This window comes from Jaculus jaculus, chromosome 4 (genome assembly GCF_020740685.1).
Source record: "Jaculus jaculus isolate mJacJac1 chromosome 4, mJacJac1.mat.Y.cur, whole genome shotgun sequence".
Lineage (NCBI taxonomy): Eukaryota > Metazoa > Chordata > Mammalia > Rodentia > Dipodidae > Jaculus > Jaculus jaculus.
This window is the reverse complement of record NC_059105.1, coordinates 118804508-118816927: the sequence shown is the minus strand read 5'-3', so window position 1 is coordinate 118816927 and position 12420 is coordinate 118804508. Positions and strand designations below refer to the sequence as shown.

Genomic DNA, 12420 nt, shown 5'->3' with positions numbered 1-12420 from the left:
CCAGGCTGACCTGGAATTCATTATGTAGTCTCAGGATGGTGCTTCTCCTACCTTTACCTCCCAAGTGCTGGGATTAAAGGTGTGCACCACCATGCCTGGCTTCAATATTGCATTGTATTAAAGCAATTTAAGACCAAGTTAGTGGTTCTAGGACTTTGCTGGATTCAAAATGCCTGGCTTAGGAAGATGGGAATTACAGGTTTTGAGAAGCTCTGCTTCTGTCCCATTCTCCAAATCTTCAACCCTATCCAGCATATGTCTTCTTTGAAACCTATTGACCATCTTTCTGCCTCAGGCTCCCTCTTCCCAAGGTGAAGTCCGGGTCAGGTCAGTTACCTGGCTGGCCCCTGGCTGGTGAAGGAGCTCCGAGCAGATCCAGCCAGTCCTGTGGTCTCCATGGCAATCCCTTGTAGCAGTGTGGAAGATGTCTCCTCACATGGTGAGTGGGTCCTAGGAAATCAAATATGCGGCATGCTAAATTGATTTCAAGCTTACCCATCTCCTGGACAGTGAGGAGTGAGATGGACAGATGCTTGCTGCAGGAGGAAAACCATCATTGCAGTTCTCTTAATTCAAGGGTGCTTCACTTCTGTTCCCCTTGGACAGATCCTTATTTGGGGGATTTTTTCTTTTATTTATAGAAAGTCTGAGCAAAAAAAGGCTCATGTCTAGCCACTGTCTATGAGGTGGGTGAAGGTGAGAGCGCCGTAGCAAATACTGATATGGTCATCATCATTGTGGGGATGGGGGCAGTCCCAGTACCCCCTGTCTTGGACCATAGTAGCTATTTCTGTTAAGCACATTTTTTTGTTGTTATTGTTTTTTCAAGATAGGGTCTCACTCTAGCCCAGGCTGACCTGGAATTCACTGCGTAATCTCAGGGTGACCTTGAACTCACAGTGCCTCATAAGTGCTGGGATTAAAAGTGTGTGCCATCACACTGGGCTATAGTATCTATTTCTGTATAATGCTTTCAGAACAAAGATTTAGGGTCTAATAGATATCTGCTCACTAAGGACAGATACAATGCACTTGCTTCCACGAACTTCTCTAGCTTACCTTCTGCTGGCAGTTACCTGGTACTTGTCTGGTAGGTTATTGTCACCCTGATGAAGGAGGGTACAGATCATGGCATAAACTTGGCCCAGCCCTCTACAAACAGGCACAATAATTAGAGCTGGGTTTTTAAATGCAAATTGACTAGTCCCACCTACGTAGATACAGGCCACACCTCAGTCCATCAGCATCACCTCAATGGACACAGGCCACACCTCAGTCCATCAGCATCACCTCAATGGACATAGGCCACACCTCAGTCCATCAGCCCACCTCAGTGGACACAGGCCACACCTCAATATATCAGCCCCACCTAAGTGGACACAGGCCACACCTCAGTCCATCAGCCTCACCTCAATGGACACAGGCCACACCTCAATACATCAGCCCACCTCAGTAGACACAGGCCACACCTCAGTCCATCAGCCCACCTCAGTGGACACAGGCCACACCTCAGTCCATCAGCCCATCTCAGTGGACACAGGCCACACCTCAGTCCATCAGCCCATCTCAGTGGACACAGGCCACACCTCAGTCCATTAGCCCCACCTCAGTAGACACAGGCCACACCTCAGTCCATCAGCCCCACCTCAGTGGACACAGGCCACACCTCAATACATTAGCTCTACCTCAGTAGACACAGGCCACACCTCAGTCCATCAGCCCATCTCAGTGGACACAGGCCACACCTCAGTCCATCAGCCCCACCTCAGTGGACACAGGCCACACCTCAGTCCATCAACCCCACCTCAGTGGACACAGGCCACACCTCAGTCCATCAGCCCCACCTCAGTAGACACAGGCCACACCTAAGTCCATCAGCCCACCTCAGTGGACACAGGCCACACCTCAGTCCATCAGCCCCACCTCAGTGGACACAGGCCACACCTCAGTCCATCAGCCCACCTCAGTGGACACAGGCCACACCTCAATACATTAGCCCCACCTCAGTAGACACAGGCCACACCTCAATACATCAGCCCATCTCAGTGGACACAGGCCACACCTCAGTGCATCAGCCCACCTCAGTGGACACAGGCCACACCTCAGTCCATCAGCCCCACCTCAGTGGACACAGGCCACACCTCAGTCCATCAGCCCACCTCAGTGGACACAGGCCACACCTCAGTCCATCAGCCCACCTCAGTGGACACAGGCCACACCTCAATACATTAGCCCCACCTCAGTAGACACAGGCCACACCTCAATACATCAGCCCATCTCAGTGGACACAGGCCACACCTCAGTGCATCAGCCCACCTCAGTGGACACAGGCCACACCTCAGTCCATCAGCCCCACCTCAGTGGACACAGGCCACACCTCAGTCCATCAGCCCACCTCAGTGGACACAGGCCACACCTCAGTCCATCAGCCCCACCTCAGTGGACACAGGCCACACCTCAGTGCATCAGCCCACCTCAGTGGACACAGGCCACACCTCAGTGCATCAGCCCACCTCAGTGGACACAGGCCACACCTCAGTGCATCAGCCCACCTCAGTGGACACAGGCCACACCTCAGTCCATCAGCCCACCTCAGTGGACACAGGCCACACCTCAGTCCATCAGCCCACCTCAGTGGACACAGGCCACACCTCAGTGCATCAGCCCACCTCAGTGGACACAGGCCACACCTCAATACATTAGCCCCACCTCAGTGGACACAGGCCACACCTCAATACATCAGCCCATCTCAGTGGACACAGGCCACACCTCAGTGCATCAGCCCACCTCAGTGGACACAGGCCACACCTCAGTGCATCAGCCCACCTCAGTGGACACAGGCCACACCTCAATGCATCAGCCCACCTCAGTGGACACAGGCCACACCTCAGTCCATCAACCCACCTCAGGGGACACAGGCCACACCTCAGTGCATCAGCCCATCTCAGTGGACACAGGCCACACCTCAGTCCATCAACCCACCTCAGGGGACACAGGCCACACCTCAGTGCATCAGCCCACCTCAGTGGACACAGGCCACACCTCAGTGCATCAGCCCACCTCAGTGGACACAGGCCACACCTCAGTGCATCAGCCCACCTCAGTGGACACAGGCCACACCTCAATATATCAGCCCCACCTCAGTAACACAAGCCACAAGTCAGTACAATATTAGGCCCTTGGGCAGCAGAGCCTGGTGGTTGATGAAATGCTTGGAATGAGACCAGGAATATGTTTGAGATTGGTTTCTTTCCTTTTTCAAGACCTTCTATGCCTGACCTTGGTCAGTCTGAAAAAATCCAGCCAGGCAGTGTCCCCTGGGGATTTCTCCTTCATCTTATATAACTTGACGAGCCTGGGCAAGGCAAATTAATTCTATCAAATGGCCTATTCCAAATTGACCCATTTTCTTAACGAAGTGGGTGAATCATGAGGGAAAAATTAACATGAGGACGAGGCTCCGGCCTTTCCTGGGTGAGTGATTAGAAGCCAGGGTCCTGGAATTCCAGGTGCTGAGCTGCCACCCCCTTCCAGCAGCTTCCCTGGCATCTCCAGCAGTGGGAAGCTCGTTCAGGCCGTCTTTAGGCAGCTCCAGTTGCGAGCAGGCTCTCCTCTCTGCCAGCTTTCCCACAGTAGTGATACGTTTTTCTGCTAGGCCCACACAGTCAGCCAGCTTCCTCTTCTCTGTGGCCAGCTTCAGTGATGGGAACCTAAACTGCATCTGTCCAGGCTGGATCTTTCACTCATTCCTCCTCAGGTTCAAGGCTGCTCTCATCGTAGCCATCCCGCTGCCACCACTGTGCACCTGTGCAGGGGACTGCCACCACCTTGTGACCGTGTTGGTCTGTGTACTGTCGATGGTCAGTGATGATCACCAGCTGCCAACAGCCAAAATCTCAAGTCTTACACCACAAGTTCCTGCCTCAAATGGCCCTAACTTGTGCATATGCAATTGATTTATTTTATTTTATTTATTTATTTGAGAGAGGGAAAGTAGCAGACACACACACACACAGAGTGAAAGAATGAGAGAGAGAGAGAGAGCGAGAGAGAGAGAGCGAGAGAGAGAGAGCGAGAGAGCAAGAGCGAGAGCGAGAGCGAGAGCGAGAGCGAGAGAGAGAGAGAGAGAGAGAGAGAGAGAATGGGCAAGCCAGAGCCACTGCGAACAAACTCCAGATGCATGTGCCACCTTGTGCATCTGGCTTACATGGGTCCTGGGGAATCGAACCAAGGTCCTTTGGCTTTGTAGGCAAATGCCTTACCTACTAAGCCATCTCTCCAGCTTGCAATTGATGTTTTGAAATTTCATTTATCTGAGTCACCCAATGTTTTGGGATCTTTGGTATGCAAAGAAAGCATTAACTTTTAAAAATGTATTTGCAAGCAGAGAGGGAGAGGGAGAAAGAGAGAGATTGAGATGGAGTGACTATGGGTGTACCAGGGCCTCCAGCAGTGCAAACACACTCCAGATGCATGCATCACTTTGTGCATCTGGTTTAATGTGCGTACTAGTAATGAAACTCAGGCTGTCAGGCTTTGCAAGTAAGTGCCTTTAGCTGCTGAGCCATCTGTCCAGCCCCAGAGGAATAATTTTTATTAATTTTTTTGTTTTTTGAGTTAAGGTCCCACTCTAATCCAGGCTGACTTGGCCCTCACTCTAGTTTCAGGCTGGCCTCGAACTCACAGTGATTCGCCTACCATTTTTATATATCCTCTCATTCATGAATACAACAAACCACTCACCATTTTTTTTGACAGCTTTCTATGTATCAACTGTAAACATTTTACCACTTAATACACATTACAGCCTTATAAAGGAGGAAATGGAAGTCCAGAGGGCCAAGTAACTTCCCTGAGGTCAGAGGCCAAATGGCAGAGTAGAGCTTCCAATGTATTTCCACCTCATTCTAAAAGCTGCTCTTGGCCTGGAGAGGTGGTTCAGAAGTTAAGACACTTGCCTGTGAAGCCTAACAACTCTGATTCAGTTGCCCAGTACTCACGTAAAGCTGGATGCACTAAGTAGCTCATGCATCTGGAGTTGGTTTGCGATGGCTAGATGCCCTGGTGCACCTATTCTCTCTGTTAGTCTCTCTCTGCTTGTAAAAAAAAATGTTAATATATGGTACAGATGAAAACAAAAGTTAATGGGATAGGTCTGATAATTGGTCCCTGTAAGCATGCCATGGTGTTGATCCATCTGGCTGTATTACATGGGCGTCATCAGGGGCAAATCTCCCCCTGTGACTCACATCTTCTCACTGTACACTGTGTAGCATTGTACCATGTAACCTGCTAGGTGAGAGGTTGATCCAGAGAAGATCCCAAGGATGGAATTGTTCTGTCCCCACCAGCACTTCCTCGGTGGGCTCTAGCATCCATGCAGCCATTCTAGTGTTTCTGCTTAGTCTCATGTCCGTTCATTGCATATGACCAGGTTTCTTTGCATTTGTAGTAAAGGAATCAATGTTCAGGACTTTGGGCAGGCCAGTAAGGAAGGCAACCCACTCTGATTCCCAAGTAAGCCTGAAACTAACAGGCTGTGAGCCACTGCAATTTAGACTATGTGACATCTACTGGTAGAGGAGGTGGTAGTGGAGAGCTGGGTGGCCTAGACCCAACTCCTTATTCCAGGCAGCTGGCTCACCTGTGGACTGGCCACTTACCCTCTTTGAACTCAAGTGTCCCATTTTCATGAAGGAAATAAAGGAAAACAAAAGGGCAATTTCATGTTGATTTATGTATTGTTCAAACATCCAAGTCCAGAAAGGTGCATTTTCCCCTGGAGAACTTCTATGACACAAATTCAAAGTACCCAAGGAGGCTTTTCCTTTCTGATGCTTCTCCCCACTTGTTTCATGATGCCTGAAATTCTGCTACTCAGTGTGTATCTTTTAGCTCCAGTCTTTACTCTTGGCAAAGGCCTGGGGGTATTGACATAGAAAACTTCCCTGTCAACAATGGAACACAGATCTCAAAGCAGTTCCATCAGATTATAATGGTACTAAAAAGTTTCTTTTCCCTAGTAACATATACTCTTTAATTGCACAGCCTGATGACAATTTTAGGAAGGTATTCCCATTATTAAGTGCCTACACGATTGTGGTATCTTTTCAAAGAAATTGATCTCATCAAGCGGATGGTGAGGAGATGGACAGAGAGGAGAGGGACTGAGTGTCTGAGGTGACATTTGAGCCCCCAAGGAGAAACAGACACTGAAAAAAAGAGGAACTTTAGGCAATTAATTCAAGAATTGGGAGCTAGAATGTTTTAGAGAAATTGCAGGAGCATCTAGGAGAAGTCCTTGTCTTACCTTTAGCTGACTGAGAAGCCTGGGGAAGGGCTTAATGGGGTGTTGGTCTCTATAAAATGAGCATACCAGGCCAGGAAAACCTGAAGCTTCTCTCGCACAAGCAGACCTGGAATCCAGGTGGTGATGCTGCCTTTGAAGGCACAGACCCCCTGAAGTGGCCCCTTACAAGGATGATGGCAACTGATGCAATGCAACGAAGCGTCGTCTGTGTGTGCGCGCTGTATGTGTTGAATGTGTGTTTCTAAGTGTTTAGGTGCACGTGTATGTGTGTGGGTGCTGGTGCAGGTGGGTGTGTGCATATGGAGGCCAGGGGACAACCTCAGATGTCTTCCTCAGGAACATGTCCAGCTGTTTTTAAACATATTTTTACTTATTTACAAGCAGAGAAAGAGAGAGAGAATGAGAATGGGCAGGCATGGCCTCTGGTAATTGCAAACAAGCTCCAGATACATGTGCCACTTTGTGCATCTGGCTTAATATAGGTACAGGGGAATCGAACCCTGACTAGCAGTGTTTGCAAGCAAGTGCCTTAACCACTGAACCATCTCTTCACCCCATCCATCTTTTTTTCACTTGCCCGCAGCTCACCAATTAGGCTAAACTAGCTACCCAGCCAGCCTCCTGTGTGCTTCTCCAGAGCTGAGATTACTAGGTGCACACCAGCACACTCAACATTTAACACGAGTGCCAGGGATCAAACTCAGCTGCTCATGCTTGTGAGGTAAGCACTTTACTGACTGAACCATCTCCCTGTGTCTGAAATGACTTCTAAGAGGAAGTTTCAGCCTAGCAGTTCATTTGTAGAGAGAAAAGAATGTTGGGAAGATGCAGGTTTCCTTTGTCTCCAGCCATTGGGTTCCTATGAAAACAGGAATAACTGTGCGCTCTCTCACACACATATGTAAGCTATTTAAAACAACAGGAACAACAACAAAAATCTTGGAGAGTGGGGGATGGCTCAGTGGTTAAAGGTGCTTGCAAAACCTATTGGCCCAGGTTTGAGTCCTGTATAGCATCTGGCATATCTGGTCTTCTTGGGATGATTTGGGGACAAGAAAGCAAACAGAGGCTAGAGAGCATGACACCTGGTTAGTCTTTCCCTCTTCTCAAGCCCGAGGACTGTGAATGACAGGAGCCCAATGTCTTTGGCCACGTGTGACCAGGGAACTGAAACCACTGCATTTTTAAATCTTTGGTCCTGGAGAAACAGGTCAAAAATGGTTTTCTTTGGTGATAATTGCTTTGGGCTCTGCTGCGGGCAGGGGGTAGGGGGGGAAATATGAAGAAAAGCTCTGCTTTGTAGGACACAGACCCCTGTGCCCAAATGCTCACTCAAAATAGCTACATCAGGGAACAGATTGGGATTTGGGTGCCTTCCGTCCTCAAATCTGCAAATCTCTGTAGCATATTCTTAAACCTTTTTCTATTGCAATATCTTCAAAAATATGCCAGGCAGCCCCTAGGTAATCAAGTTAAACTGAACTTACAAGAAAAGAAAAAACAAAGCCCTTACAAAAATTGTATTTATTTATTGGTGTGTGCACATGTGGGGGTGGGCATGCTCATGTGCCATGCATGTCTGTTTTGAATCTGGCTTTATGTGGGTGCTGGGGAATCCAACCTGGGCCAACAGACTGGATAAGCAAGCACATTTAACCACTGAGCCATCTCTCCAGTCCCCAAGACTTTTTTGTTGTTGCTGGTTTTGCTTGTTTGTTGGTTTTTTTTGAAGCAGAATCTCACTGTAGCCCAAGGCAGACCTCACTCACTGTATAGCCCCAGCTGACCTTGAACTCATGGTGATCCTCCTACCTCAGCCTCCCTATGTCACCACACCTAGCTATCCTCAAGACTTTTTTTTTTTTTTTTTTTTGAGGTAGGGTCTTGCTCTAGTCCAGATTGACCTGGAATTCACTATGTAGTTTCAAGGTGGCTTCAAACTCAAGGCAATCCTCCCACCTCTGCCTCCTGAGTGCTGGGATTAAAGGCATGCACCACCATGCCTGGCCTCCCAAAACTTTTAAAATTATTTTTATTTTTATTTATTTATTTGAAAGTGACAGACAGAGAAAGAGGCAGAGACAGAGAGAGAGAGAGCGAGCGCGAGCGTGCACTTGGGTACTTCCAGTTGTGGTTTGGGCCCGTGAAAGCAGGCCAGCTTCTTTTGCCATTATGGAACTTCCCCTGGATCTGTAAGCTTCAGTAAATATCCCTTCCTCTGTAACTGTGCCTGGTCTGGAAGTTCATCTCAGTGAACCTGAATCTGTCTGCTGCATTCACAGCTGGTCCCGGGTTGGCATTATGAACCACACTCCCCAGGCCTTTGTGACCACCAACGCTGGACTCCCTCCGAACTATGAGAGGCTCAAAGAGGAATATGAGGTAGCTGAACTGAGAGGACCCCACGGCTCAGCTGCTGTCAGAACAACTATGATCAACATGCCCAGCGAGGTCTCCCTGCCTGACCACATCATCTGGTCCGTGTTCAACATGCTCTTCGTGAACTTCTGCTGCCTGGGGTTCATTGCCTTTGCCTGCTCGGTGAAGTCTAGGGACAGGAAGATGGTGGGTAACAAGACTGGGGCCCAAGCCTATGTCTCCACCGCCAAGTGCCTGAACATCTGTGTCCTGGTCTTCAGCATCCTTCTGGTCGTTATCACCATCATTACTGTCACCCTTGTTTGGGTCAACACTGTCTGATCAAGCCTTTTCACAGAAGAGAACCGTCTAAGAACTTCCTGTCCAGCCATGTGCCTCTGCCGCCATCCCACATCATCTGTCTGTAGTGAATTCAATAAAGTCCATGTGGTGATGACAAAAAAAAAAAAAAAAAAGGAAAGAGAGAGAGGGAGAGAAAGAGAGAGAATGGATGTGCCAGGACCTCCATCCACTGTAAGTGAACTCCAGACACATGCGCCCCCTTGTGCATCTGGCTAATGTGGGTCCTGGGGAATTGAGTCTTGAACCGGGTCCTTAGGTATCACAGGCAAGCACTTAACCACTAAACCATCTCTGCAGCCTCCAAAACATTTTTAAGTCAAGCTCTTCCTATGTAGTCCAGACTGGCCTTGCACTCATGATGCTATTTCCTTAGCCTCCCAGAGACTGGTATTAGGTATGTCCCACCATGCCCAGCTCATGGCATTTTTATTTTTTAATTTTTTTTATTTTTACATGTTTTTCATTCAAAGAATTCATTGTCATCCTTTCTTATGACTTTCCACTAGGAAAATAACTCTGATAATTTAATACAGAAAAATGGAAAACTGTGCCTCCAATTTGGCAAAAGACTTATAGGCAAGGCTATCCCAGAAGACAGAGAAACAACAGCTCCTTTATTCCCAGGGGCACTGAGGGGAGGGCCGGCAGTACATAGTAACCAACAAGCTCCTTGCTGTCATTGAAAATAAACAGTGATTGCTGTCTTAATGTACAAAGCTCAATTAAATAATTGTATTTTTAAAACTTTCTGGGTCAGGGAATATGACATAAGAGTTAAAAGCACTTGCTTGCAAAGTCTTCCAGCTTTGGGTTCAATTCTCAAGCCACTCATAAGCCAAATACAAAAATGATGCTAGTCTCTGGTGTTCATTTGCAGTGGCAAGAGGCCCTGGTGTGCACGGGCATGTATCCACACACACACAGGATAAATCAAATAATAAAAAAAAATAACTTTCTGCAAGGACTGAAATTTGAAGGTTAAAGTGTGGGTTGACCAAATACCATTTCCCTCCTTAAAACAGTGATCTTAGACTTTACCTATTTTGTGTATATGCCAGAGTCCTTTAAATGAATCTTATGCAGACACCTTGTCCTTGAGTGTATAGATGTTAAGCTGCACTGAGAAGTAGTGGAAAGCCCTCGCTCTGTCTCCGTCCCTGAAGCGGCTCCACACATACGCTGAACACATGCTGTGCTCTCCTCAGTGATTCCAAGCAACATTCTAGGAACTTCAGTTTGTATTTCTGTAAGATAAAGCATGTCTTTCTCCTAAAGACAGCATTCTTCCTGGCTCTCATATTGAAATCTCTGTAGTGTTCCTATGAGATTCTGTATTAATATGCCATCAAGCTTTCACATTGTGAATGCCTGGGCCAGGCCCCAGATGAAGCTCAGTAAGACTTGTGAGTGGTCGGGCTGAGAAAGCATTGCATGAGAACAGGTAGAAAATGGCCAGAACTGGTCCCCAGATGGTCTAAGGTGGAGATGGTGGTAGACACTAAGGACACTCAAATGCATCAAAGCAGAAAATCAAAGGCTGCTGAGAGCTCAATACTAAAAGAAGACATATAACACACGTTTCAAGGCTCAGGGAACATTGCACAGGAGGAAGAGAAAAGAACGTTAGAGTCACAGCATGGGAAGGTGTACTGTGAGGCACTGTTCCCCTCCACAGAGACTGACTAGTGCATTCGTGACCCCACAGTGCTTACCAATAGCCCTGCTGAGGAGGGCCCTCAGGGGAGCGGGGGTGGAGGAGAGGGAACATAAGAACATAACCCAATGGGAAGAACATCAGGCAGTATGTTCATTCACGCAAGTTCTCAATTAAAACAATAAAAACAGGGCTGGAGAGATGGCTTAGAGGTTGAGGTGCTTGCCTGTAAAGCCTAAGGACCCATGTTTGACTCTCCAGATCCCATGTAAGCCAGATGCACAAGGTAATGCAAGTGTACAAGGTGACAGAAGAACACAAGGTGACACATGCCCACAAGACAGTGCACACATCGGGAGTTCAGTTGCAGAGGCTGGCGGCCCTGACATGCCAAGTCTCTCTCTCTCTTCCATTCCCTCTCTCTCTCTTAAAAAAAAAAACAAAAACACAATGCGACTATTAGAAAGAAAATTTCTCATGGCTTAACTCAATGTTGCTATTAGTAATTTAAGAAATATGTATGTGTAAGTCTGTGTACACCAAATAGGTTCTTTCCCACGTGCTAACTCACACCAGGAGCTGGGGAGGGAATGCTTTCCATTTTACAGATGAAGAAACTGAGACCCAAAGAGCTTAGGTGGGTTTTCTCAGGTTCACTAGTAAATTAGAAGAGGGTTAGAAGAATGCAAGGCCCTTGTTTTCTGCGTGGCTACCTGGGTGTGGATGTTACTGACAGATGTGATGGCTTGGCTGGCAAGGGCACTCCCACAGGGGCCCACGATCACAGTGTGCAACCTGATCTTGCCCTAGAAGTGCAGGACAGTGCCTATGACTTAGATGCCACCGTTGGTGCCTGGGGCGGTGGCTGGCGCAGAGTGTGAAATAAGCACCTTCCTTTGTATACATGGGGAAGTGCTGCAGCCTGGACATATTTTCACAGTAGAATTACTTGTCACTTGAATCTTTCTTTTCTTACCTTTTCCAGTTAATGCAACTTTTAAAGGCTCATTTTCCATTTAATTCTAAAATAGGAAATCATATATTTAAATAAGGGATGATTCTAAAGTAAGAATAAAATATAAAATGAGGCCATGAGGATTTGTAAAATGAAAAATGAAACTGGGAGAACTATGGCTCTCCCAGGCCATCTCCCTGTGCTAAGGCATTCTCCACAGTCTAGAGCAGCTAGGGAAACCATCTGGGACATCAGGAAACAACCATCTCACCTGCGGAGGCCATTCTCCATCTGACCAAGATCTCCATCTGAGCTCTTCACTGGCAGGTGGGTCAGAGAAGGCTGGGAATATTGGGTGTTCACCTTGGCCATCTTCATGCTTGTCACATTCAGCCCCAAGGTGGCTGCTAAAATGTGAACACAAAGTAGACACACCGTCAGGACAACTGCGAAATCAACTCATCAGCAACAAGGCCTATACTGTGTGACCCTGAACTCTGGCCGCATGCCTCTGGACTCTTCTTTACCAGTCTGAGGCTCAAGCAAGGTCTTACATAAGCCCGTGTCAAAAAGCCCCAGAGTTCAGTGCTGAACACACCGATGAACAAAAGAACAAATGTGTGGCCAAGTGAATATCTGATGTAAGAAACCTTAAATCCTTATGATTCCCAGGGGTAATGCAATGTCCCTTTTGACCTTGCTTTTCTCATGTTCTGATTTTTATCTTTTAGTTTGGCTCATATTGTAGTTGCCTTTTGGAACCCTATTTAAAAATAGTTT

At 47.6% G+C, this 12420-nt stretch overlaps 2 protein-coding genes across 2 annotated transcripts in view; one reads left to right on the top strand and one right to left on the bottom strand.

Moving 5' to 3' along the window:
* Cnga3 (cyclic nucleotide gated channel subunit alpha 3) overlaps positions 1-12012 on the bottom strand; it is a 35718-nt gene extending 23706 nt beyond the window's left edge. Inside the window, exons 1-2 of the mRNA XM_045148387.1 lie at positions 11912-12012; positions 337-450 (exon numbers count right to left, since the gene is read on the bottom strand). Of these exons, the coding sequence (XP_045004322.1) occupies positions 337-450; positions 11912-12012 (215 nt within the window). The remainder of the gene's footprint in view (positions 1-336; positions 451-11911) is intronic.
* On the top strand, positions 6936-9078 carry LOC105944865 (interferon-induced transmembrane protein 3-like). Its single transcript, XM_045147678.1, has 2 exons — positions 6936-7031; positions 8593-9078. The coding sequence occupies exons 1-2, from the start codon at positions 7021-7023 to the stop codon at positions 9008-9010; spliced, it is 429 nt and encodes a 142-aa protein (XP_045003613.1). The 5' UTR covers positions 6936-7020; the 3' UTR covers positions 9011-9078.
* Positions 12013-12420: the final 408 nt, after the last annotated feature.